Consider the following 18,217-nt stretch of genomic DNA (forward strand, 5'->3'; position numbering starts at 1 on the left):
GACGACCTGCCTAAGACGGTAAAAATAAGTCTAAACGTCTAAACCAAAACCACAAGTCAGTCTTCAAGGAGTCATGTTGTGCCAATCCCACTTAAAGTAGAATAAGGGCAGAAGATACAAATCTTGAAAATAATTGACAGGTCTAAGAATCGGAGTAAAATTTTGCACGGGTAACATTCTGGAAGTAAAATCACTTCTTTATTTTGAAACACGGAAACTAACCATGAATATGGAATAACGATGTTTTTTTAATTAACTCCCATAACTGCGTTATTACTTTTTTAAATTTAATATTTGTAAAGCCATGGAATTAGGAAGAGATTCAATATACTATACTGCCCATCTAGTCTACACTGCTTTGCAAAGAAAACTCCTAAAGCAATTAAATATAATATATTTTATTCTGAATTTTGGTGGTATGGCTTTATTATGTACAATGCTTTGTTTGTTTTAATTTTATTTATTTTCTTACATTGCATGAGTATAATCGTAATATTAGTTAGTGTTTATTTACAAGGATATCAATTACTATTTCCATACGAAGTTTTATCAAATCATATCCAAGTAATTAAATACGTCAATACTACCTCCTAGCATGTCATCCTTGCTTTATTATCATGCCATTGAAATCAGTCGCCCATTTTAGCTTTCTAGAAATCTTTGAGGGAGGGTAAATAATAATATGTTAGCGATGCCTTCTCATTGGAATATATTAATTTATTATAAAGGATTAAAATTATCTTTGTAGACTGGTTTCAATATTTTTTTTTGGAAAACAGCGACATCTATTATCCGTTGCTGATATTACGATGCTTACCTACTTTAGCTAACGACGTAGTGTTGAGAGTTTTTCATAGATGGCGTCACTGTGCCTTAGCTTATAAAAGCTTAAAACAATTTTGCAAAATTAATCGTAATTGGTACTTAATTCATTAATATGATTATATTTCATAAATAGGTATGCCATTTATAGAAACATTGCTATTATTTATTAATCTCTTCACATGAATGCCTTTCTTGATTAAATATATCAAAAAAAAAATTGTCGAATTTATTTAAAAGAAACAGATTTAAATCGTTGAGCAACCTTGAAATAATAGCTTTTTTGCATTGCAGTATGTGGTTATACCACCTAGAAGATCAACGGCGGAAGCTTTTCAGATCTTGATATCACACATGTTCGGGGATGCTGGGAGTCCTTACTTAGTAGGAGTGGTGAGTTTTATTAACAAATTAAATAAAAACAATTTTGCTGTACAGAAATCGCTGAACTAAACTAAAATAAACTTGTTTGCTATTTGACTTGTAGACAATCGTTTCCCAGGAGAAACAGAGTGAAAAGAACAGATCTAATTTTAAACCTGCCAATTGAGGTTTAGTTCAACAATTTTTTTGTAGAACAATAAAATGATAAAAATAAATACTTTATATGACATTTTTCGAACTTCAGTTTAAAAGACATGGTTTTATATTAAAGTCCGGGTAATAATACGATCTTTCGGTCAACTATAGTCTAGTTTTCTTTTTTGTATTTTTCTTTCTCGAAATAATTGAACTGCTTTCTTACAAATTTTGATAACGTCGTGTAAAACAAACAGTCCCTCATTCCCCTAATATACCATATAAAATATGTGATCGTGCCGAATGAATAATGTTAAATGATTTTGCTAAGTTGTTCTTATACAGCTAAAACATGCCTCGGTCCTTCGCAATGGAGTTTTAAAACTATTTTTGGGATTATTATCAGGTATTCATTTTATTTTCAGATATCAGAGTCTCTAAAAAGAGCATCATCTCCTACAGAGTCACCCAGCCTGAGGGTGCAATTCAGGTCACTGCAATATGCGTTATTTGTGACATGTTTCGTCGAAGTCATCGGTGGCATATTCTTCTTATTAACGTCATTGTACATCGTGAAAGACAAACAAAAAGTCGATAGAGCTATAACAGGTTAGTTCCTTAAAAAATTAACCTTATTTATTAGTTAATGTTGGAGATTTGTATTTTGTAACTTTATATTAAAACTAACGCAAGCGAATGAATTGTGTCAAACGATGGACGATGGGCGCTGTATGTAAGAACAAAACGAAATCTTGTTTAAGCTTCCTAGTCCGAGAGAGCCTTCACGCTAATCATTATATTATAAATTGTAGTTACTCTTAAATTTAGTTCAATAGGTACTTAGACAAATTGATACAGTCTTTTTTTTTTGTTAATGTTATTTATAGGAAAAGTAACATTACAAAAAAAAAGGAAAAGCCTTCCAAAAGAAGCTAAGTAACGAAGTAGGTGCACTGGTAGCTTCCCACATAAAGGCCTAAATTTTATTATCTGATCATGGCCGTTTACTAAAAAAGTGTACATTTCATCGTAATTTGTCATATATTAGCTAAGAACTTATTATTCATTTTTATATCTTTTATTAATAGAATAAAATTTCGCCGATTACATTAAAACTTCCGGTAAAAACCGGTTGGAATTTACTTATATGAATTTTAAAAAAAATTCATAGTTGCTCCAATTTTTTATGTCATGGAATTGTACAGATAATATATGTATATATATAGTTCGTCAGCGCTAAGTCTAAATGTATTATTTTAATAAACTTAATTGCATGGAATTTCACATTATTATTCTGTTGCAGCTTATGGTATTTTCGAATTGCTATAGCCGTATGTATTATGGTTTAGTTTTACACTTACTTAGTTTTCGCAGTGTGCTTTCAATTACCTACTTCACATTGTTTCAGTTGCTTCAAAAATAGTTTAGGCCATAGGTGAGTGTGTTGGTTTTGTGACTAATAGCTTTGTTAATTTTTTTCTAAAGCAGTATTTCTTAACGGTACTTCTTCATTTCTTTGAATTTATTGTTTTCATCATCATCACGATTAACCCATTGAAAAGGTTTCAGGCCACAAGGCTATAACTAGGTTTTCTGGGTCTACTGTTAAATCATCTATATTAATATATAGCCTTCACCTTATCTCCTACTATAGACGACTTGATTTAAGTTGATATGTAGTTCTACAACGAAAAAAGTTTTATGTTATTTTTGATCATATATTTGGCTAAACGGTTATCCATTTTAGACAATACAGTAACATTTTTGAGATCGGCTGAGTTTCTTGCCGGCTCTTCTCTATGGAACCTGCCTTCCGAACCAGTGGTAGAGTCACTACAAACAGACTGACTTGACGTTTCAAAAGTGCTAATAAACTGGGCATACTTGAAATAAATGAATTTTGAATTTTTGAATTTCGATTGAAAAATATCTCGTAAGGTTAAGAAATGCTGTTTTATTATATTCTAACAATCTATGGCAACTAATTTTTGTGTTTATGCATGAGCTTTAATTTATTTTGCAAAAGGTATATTCATGTTGTTTTTTTGTGATGAACTATTTGCATGAAAAAATAAATTGGGTAAAGCAAATGACTAATTCGGCAATAGGTAGACACATATCTAGCAATGATCATAAGTAAACTAGTGATCATTTTCAGTATTTTGCGGAATTGAGGATATTGATTATTTACATATTTGTGTGCTTGACAAATTAGCATGTGTACATAAATTACCATTATCAACCTCCATTATGGCAAAGAAGTTGGAGATCCCGGATTTGATCCCCAGCAAAGGCAATTTGGGAACCCATTTATGGTCTGGTCTGCTGGTAGGTTTCGGTCATGGATAGTTATCTCCTACCGACAGAAACGGGCCGCCAAACGTTTTAGCGTTCCGGTACGATGTCGCGTTGAGACCGTATACGTGTACTATAACTACGATACAGGTTACCCCGCTAACACCTTCAACTCCATCATCGATAACCACCAAATGAGACTGCAGTCAAGGGAAAAAAAAAACAATTGTCACCGGCGCAACTAAAAGGTGGATCTAATGCTGTACATTTTTTAAGGAATTCGAAATCCCAAAATCGCCTGGCTCATTGCAACTCATTTGGCCTGAAAGTTTTTCGATTTCAGCTTTAGAAGCCATCAATGCAAAGCCGGTTTTAAAATGAATTTGTTTGTCTGTCCCTTGAATATCTCTGCCCATATTACTACTAGTTCGTAAGAAGCACTTCCACTATTTGCATGTACGCCGCATAAAAGCCTGGTCAAAACGGGTAGTGGAAATAAACATTTTTTTTTTTACAGAAGCAGAAGTGCAAAGTGCGGAGCCGTCTCATAGCAACGCCCCGGAAGAGGACATTGGGGGTGAATAATAACATGTTAACTGTATTTATTGTCGTTTTTACTTAGCATACGAGTTAATCCTTGAGAGCTGTGACTTTGTTCATCGGCAACCGCCCAGAGCCGAAAAGCCAGCATAGAAACAAAGATCGGGTATCGGATTATTGCGTAAAATTACATTTATGTAAGTGACATTGGTTTCGCTTGCAATGAATCGTGTGCGTCTGAACCGCGGTTGGTTAGTAGTATATCAAATGATACACGATATTATGTCGTAGCGTTTTAGAAGTATATATATACTTCAAAGTATTATACGACGTTTAGATGCCACCCGCCTGACGTCAGCTTAGAGGGTGCACTTAATTTTAGTCTGTTTTTTTTAATTTATGCATAGATATCAAATACTACTAATAATAAATCATGTTTCATTTGATTTTATTACTTACCACCTGCGTTTCTTACGCACACCAATGAATCTGTTGTTACATAGGTGTTAGAGCCAGAATATGTGAAATTACAATTACTGTCGTCAACAGCCGTTACTCTATACTTTTAAAAGATTGAATTCTGAATAAACTTAACACTCTTTGGAACAGTATAGGCATAAAAGTCGATTTAGTATATGATAAAAACAGAGTCGACTTAAATTACGTTACTTCTATTTATTAACTTTTATATAATTACTAGTATTGTTTCCAAATATGTTGGTTGTCTCGAATTAATTTGTTTGTTATTACCGAGGAACATTATAATTTTGTCATGTTCTGGCAATAACTGCGACAAAATATCGATCGTCATATAATTTATACAGAAGACTGATTCGTAAATGCACAGCACTTGATAAAAGAAGTATGTAAGATGCGAGAGTGAGATAGTTGTAGTTAATTTAAGGTTACGGTAATTAAGTGTCACAATTAACTACTGGCCTAAATGACACGATGTGCCTAACAAATCATTTCGTATTATCGTTACGATCATTATGCATTTTTTATAATATTAAATTACATTTTCACATTTGCTAGCTGCCCATCTATTTATTTTACAATCACCGATTGCTGTTGAATCACACACGGCTGTCTCTAGTTACCTTCGAGACAAAAAATTCTATTTAAGAATATTTCAGTCAGTGTTCACCCATATTCACAAATGGCTGTAGTTAGCCACAAAATTTGCAAGAATGAGTTATAGGTACGGAAATGATACACGAAAATAATAAGTTTTTAGATTGAATTCTGAATAAACTTAACACTCTTTGGAACAGTATAGGTTATAGTAACATACTTTTTATGGCTGGTAACCAAATCATATGTTAGGCTGGTATCCTCTTTTGTTATTATGTAATTATATTACCAATTGTCAATAACTCAAAAGTAACTGAGTGGGTTGAGTCCTTTCTAACTATAGGCAAATAATGCTGATGTCCGAGTAGTGTTTAAATACTCTTTATCACAGAGCTTTCGAAATCAGAGAAGGAACTTAACTTTGCGTTCTGATGAACTGTTTGTGTATTTTTGGTATAAAAACATAGTAGATAAAATACTACAACCTAATTTAGTTTTTTATTGATCTCCAAAATTCCAAGTTTTGATCGAAAGCTCTTTGTAAGTTACTGATTCAAGCGTTGTTCAGAACGGCGTAATTACGCGTGAAACCTTTCTAAAAGGTTTCTAACCGATTTTCTTTTACACAAAACCTTATATGACAGCGGCTGTTACTCGTTGTAAATTATATATGTTGACTATAGTTTGCAACCGTCAGAAAAGTTCAAAGGTGCCTAAACTGGGCGTAAAAATAGCTGTTCAACCACTAAAGGCCCCTACAGGCTATGCTTGTAAACGCTTTGTATTCGCTTCTAGTAGTTCAAAATCTAGCGTAAGAGTTTCAGCGATGTTTCGCTGCCTCGTCCTCTTTTGATAAGGTTATAGGGATTTTAATTTTTAATCTACGATGTAAAGAAACTTACCATATCAGCCAATAACCCTGAATTAAATAAAATTAATTAACTGAACATTATATATTATGCTAATTGACAATCTTACGTAGTCGGCGTATTACAAAAAAAAATATTGCCATTTCAAATAACACCTTGTTGCCATAATTTAAGCATTAAATCTCGTTCCTTATTCCGAGCTAAAACGAAGATTGCCGAGTAGCATAGTTAATTTCTTACTACCCTACTTGTTTTATGTTAAATTACCTCAAAGCACTTGTCACACAAGAAAGAGAAAGTTATATTATATTATTATTATTTATTCTGATTGTGTTTATCATTTAAAAATCATTATTTAACTTATTAATATAAATGCAATTTCGAACGGAAGGATACTTAAGTACGGTCTTTGGTATCTGTTGTAGATATATTCATACAGTTTAACGATACTTGCCTTAGAAAACGATGTTTTTAGTAGATTTTAATAATTGTATTGTAATGTTAAACAGCGGTTCCACATCTTTTATTATTGTTAAATTTTATATTTCTCATAATATAAATAAAAGAGTTTCTAAAATATTTATTAGTTGTGTACGAGTATTAATGGGACTTTATTGGCACGTATGCACATATTAAGCAAAACACGCAGAGTTAAGTCAAATATTAGTTAATATTTTGTACCTATGCCCTGAAAATAAGATTTTATTTGAATGAGCAAGGTATTAAGAGGTTTGTTCCGAAATATGTATTAAGGCTGGCGCATATTAGCACACGCAAACGACTCATTTTTCATTACGGCGCCTGCGGTGACGCTGCGGCGCGGCGATCTAAAAAAAATCTATCAACAGAATTTACGGCGAGTCACCGCAACGCGCCGTATGAACCGGCTTACGAATACTTGATCGTGTTTAACACGAGGCCAGCAATATGAGATAAACGATGTTTTGAAAGTTAGATAGAAGTTTGCCTGCAAGAGAAAAGGACATGGGTACGGGTTCTAACTGTATTTTTCTTTAACTTACAATTAACGTCTCTTATCTCATTTTGTTCGGCTCTCTATAGGTTCTATTATTGTAGAAGAGGTCTCAAGTACTCGTCCACACCAAGCGCACACGGAAACGTGGCTTCCTACGGAAAAACCACCACATATTTTCACTATACATAATAGTGATTAAACAAGTCTAGAAATATTTATATATAAAAAAAATTATTTCCAAATATCAAACAAAACAACGACACAAGATTTTGTATGGTATTGTCGTGTTGGCTGGTATCCGTGGGTGTTAACCTAAATAATAGTTTGTCAATTATATAAATAGGTTTTTGTTTGCGAGTTAAACTGTATAGAATATTAATCAAGACTGAATAATTGTTTGTTTAAAGAAATCCTAATTAAATTATAATAGATAATTGTTTGTAAATATTGTGTAAAGTATGGAATTGAAAATAAATACATAATTTATTTTTCATAACTGATTTTTATTGTATTAAAAATCACCCAAAAACAATCTCATGTAATAACATGATAATAATGGCACATTCGGTGGGTTCAAAGTGAATTATTTTTAGTAAATTGTACTTAATTTACGTCAAAAACGCTACGAAACGTCAAACTATCAGCAAGTGATAGTTATTAGCAACCATTCAAAAATATATAATTATTACAAATTTTAACTAAAAATTCATTAATCACTGACGTAGAATAGAACTATTAAGTAAGACATTTTTTAATTTCCTAAAGCTTTTAAAAATTAACTCTAGTCGATTTTGAATGAAATGCGGTCATTTTGGAGAACACTATGTACACCATATTCCACAAGTAAATACCAGATAGAACAAGCGTTAGTTAGGTTAGGTTCTTTATCAAAACATTTTAAAGTTGAAGACTTCAACAAGAAATTACGTAAAAAGCATTTTGCGTTTTTGTATAATATTTTACAAATAAAACTTATTTGCCTGGCGTAAGTACGCAAAGGCAGACGTGAGATTCAGAAAAATTTTATTTACAGACATTATATTTTACGTCAGTGATTTATCTTATAATATTAACCAAGAGAATGTAGACAATTTTAAGTTTTGTGTTTGTAGGATAGTCATTCTTATATATGAGTTTTAAATAATAAACTAAATGACTCGAGATTCTAGAGATACCTAAGATGATAGGAGATAATTAAGTTATTTTTAGACACAAAATAAAAAAGGTGCATAATAAATTGCTGTTCTACTCAAATTTCTAGCTTTTTACAAAGCCACATGTCAAAATTACATACACCCTACACCCTCTCGGAAACTATAAAAATATTCATATATGGGTGAAAATAAAATTGTCAAATCAATAACAAAAAATCAACAACTTACAAATATTAAGTAGTATCATCACACTGGACTTAAATTTACGAATTAAAATCAATATTGATACATCAAATAATACACTTCATATCTATAATAAAAATACTGTCAACAACTATCAGTCATACCCTGTTACGCCAAACAATATTGAGGGTATTTATTAACAAATTAAGTCAACCGCTTTTAATATTCTATAGCTACACTGTTTCAGAGGAAACTTTAATAATATATCACATGAGATAAGGCATTTGCACACATAAGTCGGTAAAATCACAAGGTGCCTGCCTTAGATTTGAACTTGTGATCCTTTTGTAAGAATCTGTGTTCTCAGTCATGGCTTTTAAATTTTTCTCCACATTCATTAGCCATCTCTTTTTAGTAAACATCTCTTAGTAGTAACGTACAAGCTTTTCAGCGAAAATGGAATTAACATCATTCTTGATGTGAAGATAATATAAAATGGACATTTAAAATAATTTGAATTAAAAAAATGTGTAATGAATTATAATAAAATAAGCAGGTATTCAGATTTATCAATATTTGATAACAATACATCAGTTTATGCAATATCACATTAAAACTTGCACACATAACGTTATAGATAACACAGAAAAATATGCCAGGGGTCACCTGCACTAGTGATTTTCCTCAACATATCAGGTAATTTTTCTCAATTTAAAACCTATAAAGTCTATGAGTCTTGTGAACAGTAGCTATCAGTTTTGCTTGAATCGTCATTGTGACCAATACTAGGATAAATGGCAACTCGAAATTTCTTTGGTATTGGTTCACACGAGCTGAAACTGTTGCTCAAGGCTCTTTTATTATTCGCAATAGCTTTTAAAAGAGTGACAGGGCTGCCATTGTTGTTTTCCTCATCTGAGCTACTGGATGTTTTTGCTGAAATCTGGCTATATTTTGCATGTGCCAGTGAAAGCAAGTTTTCAATTCTTAGATCAACATCAGGGTCCTGAAAATAGATAGATTGATATATTACGACAATACACACATCGCCATCTAGCCCTAAGGTAAGCTTAGCTTGTGTTATGGGTAAAAAGATGACTGCTTAATATTTTTATAATTTACATAAGTACTTATAATATACCGATAAACACCCAGACACTGGAAAACAATTCAAAATTAATTTATTTCAATTTCTGTGTGTAGTGACTCCACCACCGGTTCGGAAGGCAGATTCTACCGAGAAGAAGCCGACAAGAAACATTCATGTTCATCACACAAACATTTTCCAGCTGTGGGAATCGAACCCACGGCCTGGACTCAGAAAGCAGAGTCGCTGCCCACTGCGCAAATCGACTGTCGTCGTCGTGAAAATGATTACATCAATGCCACTAAAATTTACTGCCATGGAATTTATATAAAGTAGGTTAGTAAGCTGTAAATTGCAGTAAGGGGTAAAATGATGCAACACATCTTTGCAGTAAGTGGGTAATTTGGTGAAACATATTTATACTTGTTAAATATCTACGCACAGGAAATATGTAGAATGTTAACCCTTGACTGCATTTTTACTATATGGTAAGTGATGATGCAGTCTAAGATAGTATGTAGAAGCGTCTCACAATGTCCACCATTTCCAGAAATTCTTCGTCGTAGAGAAATTTCTTCTTCAAAGATTCTTCGAAAAAATTACGGTTTTTAAATTGTTCATCTGGTAAGGTAGCGTATTTTGCAAATCTTTCCTTGTTATTAAAACCAATAAGAATTGGCATGTTTTTTACTTTAGGTCTATCTTTGTATATCGGATGATCTACCAAAATGCTGTTGACATTTTCGAATTCCTTTTCCACGCATGGTCTACTTGTCAACCCAAGTTCTTCTGTGGCTGCTATAACAAGTTTGACATCAGTCTTCGTCAAGGATTCCACCGCCTCAGTTATGTCTTCGGTTTCGTATCCTAGTTTTCGAGCGATGCTACAGCTTTACTTCTACCTGATTCTTCTAAAAGCCCAGGAATAAGTATAGAACCACTATGTATAATTGCTTGTTTAAAAAGTGGCTCATTTGGCTATGCGAGATGAAAGTCTACCGAAACGCCCCTAGCACTTTGGCCCATCACCGTTACTTTATTCACATCGCCACCGAAAGAGGCTATGTTTTCTATAATCCAGCGTAATGCTAACACCTGGTCTTTCAGACCCTGGTTTCCTGGTATCTCAGGTGTATCGAGACTAAGTAGGGTAACGCCAGTTATATTAACCCATCAGTTTCTAAGAACGTACTGGAACTCTAAATCGATTGGAGGCACGTTTTTGTCATTAGATTAGCCATGGCTGAAGCCTCCAGAGCAGACCAGTGAAAATTCATACTAGTTATGCATTCTAAATTGCCGCTCTCGGGGATCGAACCCGTAACCTCCAATATCCCATAAGAGCCACATGAAATTACAAATAAACTTTGCGTAACGTCTGACTAGTTACGCTGTGTTCTGACACACTTCAACTGACAGTATCAGTACAGGAAGAATTCAAACAATGCGAAGATAAACCGTGTTTAGATTCGGCGTATCGTCGCGTTTGTCGTGACATTTTTGCGAGGTTTGTGATCATAGAGTTACCGAGTTACCAATGCCGAAAGTTTACTAAAGAAAATTATAAATTGACTTATTGAGAATAAAAAAAGAGAAGCATGTCCTACCTGCATCCAGCAGTGTTTAAGGATTTGGTCAAGGGTGATCCGTCTGCTAACGTTAACAGTCAGCATTCTTTTCATAAGCATCTTGGCCTGCAAGCTGACACCCTGCCAGTGTGCTTGCGACATGTAGTAGTTTCCACTGAGGATCTGGTCTTGAAGGGTCATATCTTTGTAGTAATCACATGAGAACGGCACATAGCCCACAAGACTGTAATGAGACAAAAATAATATATTACGGCTTAATTTTTTAATTGCATACACGTAAATTGCAGACTTTACAAGGTCATTTCTTAATGTAATTTTTTTATTGATGAGTTATAAAGAGTTTTGTTTGAGATTTGTACACGCAAATAAAAAAATAACATTGAAAAATTTTAATTAAATTAGTCTCTTACACACAAAAAAGTACAAAATGAGAGGATATGGAAGGGTTTTACTATACTGATGCTTCATGATAATGGATAACTTTAGTTTGTAGTTTTCTGTGATTATTCAGTATCATAATAATCTCAACAATATGATGTCCATCGCTGGGCATAGGTGTTTTAGGGACTTCTAAATGTTACTGTTTTTGCCACTTTATTCTTGCAACTCTATTTATGTTATCTGTCCACGTTATAGGGATTTCCCAAAAATGCTCCAGGGCAAGGTCGGAACATAGCGATATAGCATAAATATTTGAAGAGTAATAATATGAAAAAGATTATAGGCCTAGACGTCAATATACATTAGAGGATTTTCATGTGCAGTAACAAAGGTGTTAAGAATAGAAAAACTTTATTGCAACATAACACAATCGGAAAAACACAAGGAAAACAGTAATAGAACAAAGTGCAAAGGCGGCCTCATCACTAAAAGTGATCTTTTAAAGGCAACAAAGGTGCAAAGTGGGTGGTACACAAAGGATGTTACAATAAAATAAAATAAACTTCCAAGAACATACATACTACAAAAATACCGATATAAATTTATATATACTATACTATTACAGTATTATGATATATATTTATGCTTTTATAAACTTACATAATACTCAATTACATACATAAGTAATAATTTTTTAAGCAATGTTAAGATATCAATAACACAGATAATGTTAGAAGAATCAAAGCCAAGGTAAGGCTGACGTGGTTCCTAGATTTGATGCAAATATTTTTAGCACCTGTCTAAATTTTCTTCAACTAAAACAAATTTACTTACCAGACAAAAAATATAACACCCAAGCTCCAAACGTCAACTTCTGGCCCATAGCTTTTGTGGCCATTCGCCCTTAGCACTTCTGGAGCCACATATAGTGGAGTCCCGCACATTGTCTTCATGAAACTATCTTCGCGTATGAATTTGCTTAGACCAAAGTCAGTGATCTTAACTAGTGTCTCGTCATCTTCACTCACAAGTAGCACATTGTCAGGCTGCAATCAAAAGTTGTTAACCAAAATGTAAATTCTTGAAAATGTTGAAATTTCGAAATGAGTAAACACCAAAGTCAAAGTCAAAGTCAAAAATATCTTTATTCAAGTAGGCCCACAGGTGGCACTTTTGATACATTCATAAGAATTACACGGTAGTGAGATGATGGCGATAACCACATTCGTAAACTTAAAACTAAAGCTACGAGGGTTCCAAACGCGTTTTTGTTATCGCCATCTCACAATGTCATTTTAAATTATTAGAAGAGCAACCTGGTTAGAGCAATAATTTACACCCAAGCTTTTTTATCGTTTACGTAGTCCTTTATACTATAATAGGACTTTTCTATAAGCTTACGTTTAATACAAACTTTGAACTTTTTAAGAGACATCTCCAAGATTTCAATTGGTAGTTTATTGTAGAATTGTATGCAATTTCCTTTAAACGAATTATGCATTTTATGTAACCTAGTATATTGCACTGTAAGTTTATTCTTACTTCTAATGTTTAAATTATTGCAGTCACATTTTTTCTTAAATTTAGAAATGTTTTTATGGACGTACATTAAATTTTCAAATATGTACTGACTATACACTGTCATTATTTTAAAATCTTTAAATTTATCTCTCAATGACTCTCTCGGACCCATTTTGTAGATAGAACGAACAGCCCTCTTCTGCAGCACGAAAATAGTGCTAATATTTGCAGCATTACCCCAAAGTAAAATTCCATATGACATAATGCTGTGAAAGTAACTAAAATATACCAGTCTAGCAGTTTCTACGTCGGTCATATGGCGTATCTTCTTTACCGCATAGGCAGCAGAACTAAGCCTGTTCGATAAATTATTTACATGAGGGCCCCATTGAAGTTTAGAATCTAACGTTATTCCTAGAAAAACTGTCGTATCCTCCAGTTTCAGTTCCTCATTATTAAGTAGTACACCTTATTTTTAATTTATTGAACATAGATATTTCAAGTGATATCTAATATAATATACAACTCAAAATGGCACAACGTTTCTTTGGGTTATTCTGGTTACTCGAAAATGTAAAAAAATATAGATTGGTAAATTCGAAGTCAAAGTCGAAAATATCTTTATTCAAGTACGCCCATAGGTGGAACTTTTGATGCGTGTCATTAATTACATTCTCATGTCATTTCATGACATGAGAATTACGCGGTAATGATTGCGATAAGCATATTCGTAAACTTAAAACTAAAGTAACGAGGGTTCCAAACGCGTCCTGGTCGCAATAAGCCACAACAAACTTAGCTGGGTGTTTTTTTTTTGTTATCACCATCTCACATTGTCATCTAAAATTATTAGAAGAGCAATCTATAATTCACACCCAAGCTTTTTATCGATTACCTAGTCGTTTTCTATAAGTTTAATACAAACTTTGAACTTTTTAAGAGACATCTCCTATTAATACGGTAATTTTGATTTTCAGAATTACTCTCAATAGATGGCATTCGGAGTTATATATCCATATCAAGTGCTACTATCAAATACCTACTGATGCAAAAACTTAATTATTTCAGATTAGATGTGATCAGATGTTTTAGTAAAGTTTTGGCCCCAAAAAGTAAATAAATAATTCGAGAATAAAAACAGTTATGTTGTTATATATTATTCTTTGCAGGGAGTTGTTTGGCCTCCTCTGGAGATACTGTGTTTCCTTACTATAGATGCTTCACTTATGTATTAGTCAGTATGTAAGTCACTTACTTTGAGATCTCTGTGAGTGATGCCCTGTGAGTGCAAATATTTGACAGCTAGCACCATCTGTCTGAACAAGAACCGTGTGTGTCGTTCTGACAAGCGAGACCGCTTAGTGATCCTATTAAACAGTTCACCACCTTCCATGAGTTCCATCACAATATACATGGCATCTCGAGAGTCAACTACTTCTTCAGTTGATATTATACAGGGCTGAAAGATTTTAAATAACTGAAATTTATACATTTATTTATCATAACTTGTGTGGTCTACTTTAAATCATGATCATCTTCATCTGGTGGACTAAAAGCTTCTCCCAACAGGAGGATACTTGTTTAACTGTAGCGCTATAGGTATGGGCAGACAAGTTGGTGATCACAGTAGATTGTAGTAGTAGCACAGACAATGCTGGTGTCTGTTCTCAGTTATTCCCTTAGTCACCTCGTATGACACCCGCAATAATAGTAGGGATGGTGACAGTTGTATCCGGATCTGCTGTCACCACAAAGCATACTTCACTTCACATTAAATCACATAAAAATCATTACATTTTATACAAGCCATTTCAAGAAACTTACATGTTTTAAAGCCTTCATTATTCTGACTTCATTCATAATTTTTACTGGATCATTTAAATGATTCACCTGTCCATTGGATAGCCGACTTTTTTTTATAACTTTCATGGCATATTTACTACATTTCACCTGTAATTTGAAGAAAATATAGTGTTATAAAATGAATTGACAAGAAAAAATATTTGAATATGTTATGTAAATACAGACTTTATCATAAACAAGTTTTACTGTGCCACACGCTCCTTGTCCTAACACTCTTGAAATATAATACTTTTGCGATACTTCTTTAGGTACTTTGTCTTGTTCATTTTTTAACAGGTCTTTAAACAAAAAAACTGAAAAATAAAATAAAGTAAAATAATTAAAATTTTAAAATAAAATATGTTTTTATTAAATAAAATTAAAATTAATTTATTGTTGCTTCACAATATATGTGACAATTTGGATGTCATTTCTAGTTGTGTATTGAGACAAATAAATAAAAGACAAATAGCTTGTGTTATGGGTACTAAGTGACTGATGAATAATTTTATAAATAGTATACATAAATACTTATAAAATACAGATAAACACCCAGACACTGAAAAACATTCATGTTAATCACACAATAATTTGCCAGTTGTGGGAATCAAACCCACGGCCTTGGACTCAGAAAGCAGGGTCGCTGCCCACTGCACCAATCGGCCGTCTTATTAAATAACTAACAAATAAAAAAATCTATCTATTTTAAAATGTATAGGTGTTTAGGTATTTGGAATTCCTGGACCATAAAGTATATAAACTGTACATTTTGAATATAGACGTAAGAAAGAAACTCTTAGTGAGCATAAAATCTTGGCCACATTCTGACCACCACAGTTGGTCACCCATTTAGTTACACACTTCAGTAAATATTGTTTAGCAGACTAAACAGTATTGTAAATAAGTAGACTGTGCTAGTCTACTTATTTTTCATCTCAGTTGTTAAGTAATGATCAACTGGGTGTAGGTCTCCTTTATTGTATTTGAGAGGGTTTTAGGGCATAGACCACTAAACAGCTTCAATGCTTGTGTGTGGGTCTTAATTATTACATTAGTGATGATATCCAGAAACAACCAAATTAACATATATTCAAGGTGTATCATTAAAACAAAATCCCAATACCTAGCAACTTAAAGTCATGTCATCTTACACAAACATGTTAACTACGAGACATTTAAATGGCAATTAATAATGTGAACATACTTTTAACAATTTCATGTGTTACAGATATAACGTCATTGTCATCAAGCACTCTGCTATTTCCTTTCCCAATTTTTGCACCATTTATAAAAGTGCCATTGTATGATAAATCTGTTATTATAGCAGGATTGAGAGGTTCCCTGCAATATGAATATTTTTTAAGTAGGCATTACCAATAATAAGTGGATGCAGTAGTTAAACTCTTAGTATGTTTTGTTTCTTACCTCATTACCATTGACAAATTAGTTAAAGGAAAAGAAAAAATAGTATATAGGAAAAGGATCCAACTTACATCGAGTGACAAAAGGACAATGACAAAACAATGCATGAAATTGTGCAATACTTATTGCATATTTATGAATTATTTCTGAACATTTTCATGTTAAAGCAAGTGATATGTAATTGATTAAAATGTACATCACATTGAATAGTTATGGGTGCAAGCCAGGATTCAAACTCTGCATTCTCTCTCTGAATTCTTTGCTTTCACTACATTCAATTAAAAATTTGTCAATGAAAGGCACAATGAGGTAAGGAACAAAACACACAAAGAGTTGTGCATTATAACTGTTATTATGAAATATTTGATTTGCTTTAGTTTAGTGCTTTATATTAGAGTTTTTTTATAACTACACTTGAAATAAAAAGTTTAGGGTTAATATGTTAGATGAAACATATTGTTCATGGTCAGTTATAGGAACAATTTAGGTATGAGACAAGGCAATATACAATTAAACTTGCCTGAGGATGTTGTTAAGTCAGTATCACTTAATCAGTTTAGGAAATAAAACAAAGACAAGCATCAGATGAACAAAAAATTTAATATTGATCTTCAATCTTCACCTTATAAGGTCTCATTTCACCCCAATTGTTTAAAACTGACCAAACACAATATGACTTCTAGACCTTCTCATACAACCAGATGAATTGGATAATGATATGGGATTGCCCCATTGCCATAACTTGATAATAAGTATAGCAATGGTATACATACTTAAGGTCTCTCCTTATCACAAATTGTTGTTTGCTAACACTTTTAATAATATCGTCTTTGATGAGATCTTTTTTCATAATAAATGTACAAGTTGGAGCCCTGCCAAGTGTAAATTCAGGTTGAATGAGATCTGAAAAGTTATGCAAAGTTTGTAAAAACTTAAATGTTGCTACTCTTTGCGAGTTTTCTAAAAATGTAACGAAGGTAAGTTTAAATTTTTTTAATTGTAACAAAATTCCATAAATCTTACATGTCCTATTATACAAACTTACCAAAGTATTCTGGACTCTCTTTAACACCATTGCGCCAACAATGTTTTCCGGCTATGGAGTACAGCCTTCCCCAAATATTCGGAATAGGAAAAGATGGTGCGGTAGGTTGACTCCAATCAACTTGCGAATTTTGCGTCTGCGTTTGGGTATTTTCAGTGTCGTTAATCAAGTCGTCACCCATTTTGACTATATTAATTTAGTGCCATGGAATTTAAAAACGAGGCACAAGCCAATAAAAAATTATTGAGTTAGCGAAAAAGTTTCAATAGTCGGCGGTTTTTTTTGACATATGATTAAATTTTCATAAACTAAAGAATATCTAAGCTTTAAGAAATTGATTCGATATACATATGTCGTTCATCAAAACTTGACGCGTCCAGCGTCATACCAATACCATTTTTTGCTGTAACAATAATCAAGGAATTTATAGTATTCTACGTCGTTCTAATATTAGCACTTTTAACCTAACACTTCTACTTCTAGGCCATAAGAATTCGGCTTGTGTTATTTAAATATAGCAATATTTTCTTATTTAAAAAAAAAAACAACTTTTTTTTTAAACGGCCTTATAAAACCGTATGATGTCATCTGTGCGCAAATAAAATTGAATACCTTCAAATACTTCTAATACCTTTCTTCAGTCGTCAATCATGAAAAGAACGCTGTCGGTAATGTTTGCTTACGCACACATGACGTCATAACCGTGTTTCTTTGGGAGTGAACCACAGATTAAAAATATAATAAACATAAAATATTTTAAAGCATTATTCGTTGATTTCAATTTATAAATAAATTTCACAAAAATATAATATAAATAGCTGTTGTCCGCGTCTTCGTCCGCGACAAAAAAAATATTTGCCCTGAAATTAGATGAAATCCCGGGACCGCCTAAGCCTAT

At 32.8% G+C, this 18,217-nt stretch overlaps 2 protein-coding genes across 5 annotated transcripts in view; one reads left to right on the top strand and one right to left on the bottom strand.

Annotated features, from left to right (window-relative positions):
- Nucleotides 1–7,252, top strand: part of LOC120628568 (protein spinster) — a 50,029-nt gene extending 42,777 nt beyond the window's left edge. For 2 of the 4 annotated variants that reach the window (XM_039897000.1, XM_039896999.1), the window contains exons 7-9: nucleotides 1,117–1,215; nucleotides 1,767–1,950; nucleotides 4,154–7,252. In XM_039897000.1, the coding sequence (XP_039752934.1) occupies nucleotides 1,117–1,215; nucleotides 1,767–1,950; nucleotides 4,154–4,221 (351 nt within the window). In that variant the 3' untranslated portion in view covers nucleotides 4,222–7,252. Of the gene's footprint in view, nucleotides 1–1,116; nucleotides 1,216–1,766; nucleotides 1,951–2,644; nucleotides 2,673–2,749; nucleotides 2,777–4,153 lie in introns of all 4 variants that reach the window. The other 2 variants (XM_039897001.1, XM_039897002.1) reach the window with 2 other exon arrangements.
- A 322-nt stretch (nucleotides 7,253–7,574) lies between these two features.
- LOC120628744 (ovarian-specific serine/threonine-protein kinase Lok) lies at nucleotides 7,575–17,616 on the bottom strand. Its single transcript, XM_039897344.1, has 9 exons — nucleotides 17,320–17,616; nucleotides 17,048–17,177; nucleotides 16,057–16,193; nucleotides 15,039–15,166; nucleotides 14,835–14,960; nucleotides 14,266–14,469; nucleotides 12,324–12,535; nucleotides 11,127–11,331; nucleotides 7,575–9,438 (listed from the first exon to the last, which is right to left on the bottom strand). The coding sequence occupies exons 1-9, from the start codon at nucleotides 17,498–17,500 to the stop codon at nucleotides 9,160–9,162; spliced, it is 1,602 nt and encodes a 533-aa protein (XP_039753278.1). The 5' UTR covers nucleotides 17,501–17,616; the 3' UTR covers nucleotides 7,575–9,159.
- Between the last annotated feature and the right edge of the window lie 601 nt (nucleotides 17,617–18,217).

Source organism: Pararge aegeria, chromosome 13, assembly GCF_905163445.1.
Source record: "Pararge aegeria chromosome 13, ilParAegt1.1, whole genome shotgun sequence".
NCBI classification, from domain to species: Eukaryota; Metazoa; Arthropoda; class Insecta; order Lepidoptera; family Nymphalidae; genus Pararge; species Pararge aegeria.

Coding starts and splice junctions, on each gene's coding strand:
- LOC120628744 (XM_039897344.1), bottom strand. CDS start 17,500: ATGGGTGACGACTTGATTAACGACACTGAAAATACCCAAACGCAGACG. Junction 17,178..17,319: donor AGAGAGTCCAGAATACTTTG/GTAAGTTTGTAT, acceptor ATAACTTTTCAG/ATCTCATTCAACCTGAATTT. Junction 9,439..11,126: donor TTAAACACTGCTGGATGCAG/GTAGGACATGCT, acceptor ATCTATTTTCAG/GACCCTGATGTTGATCTAAG.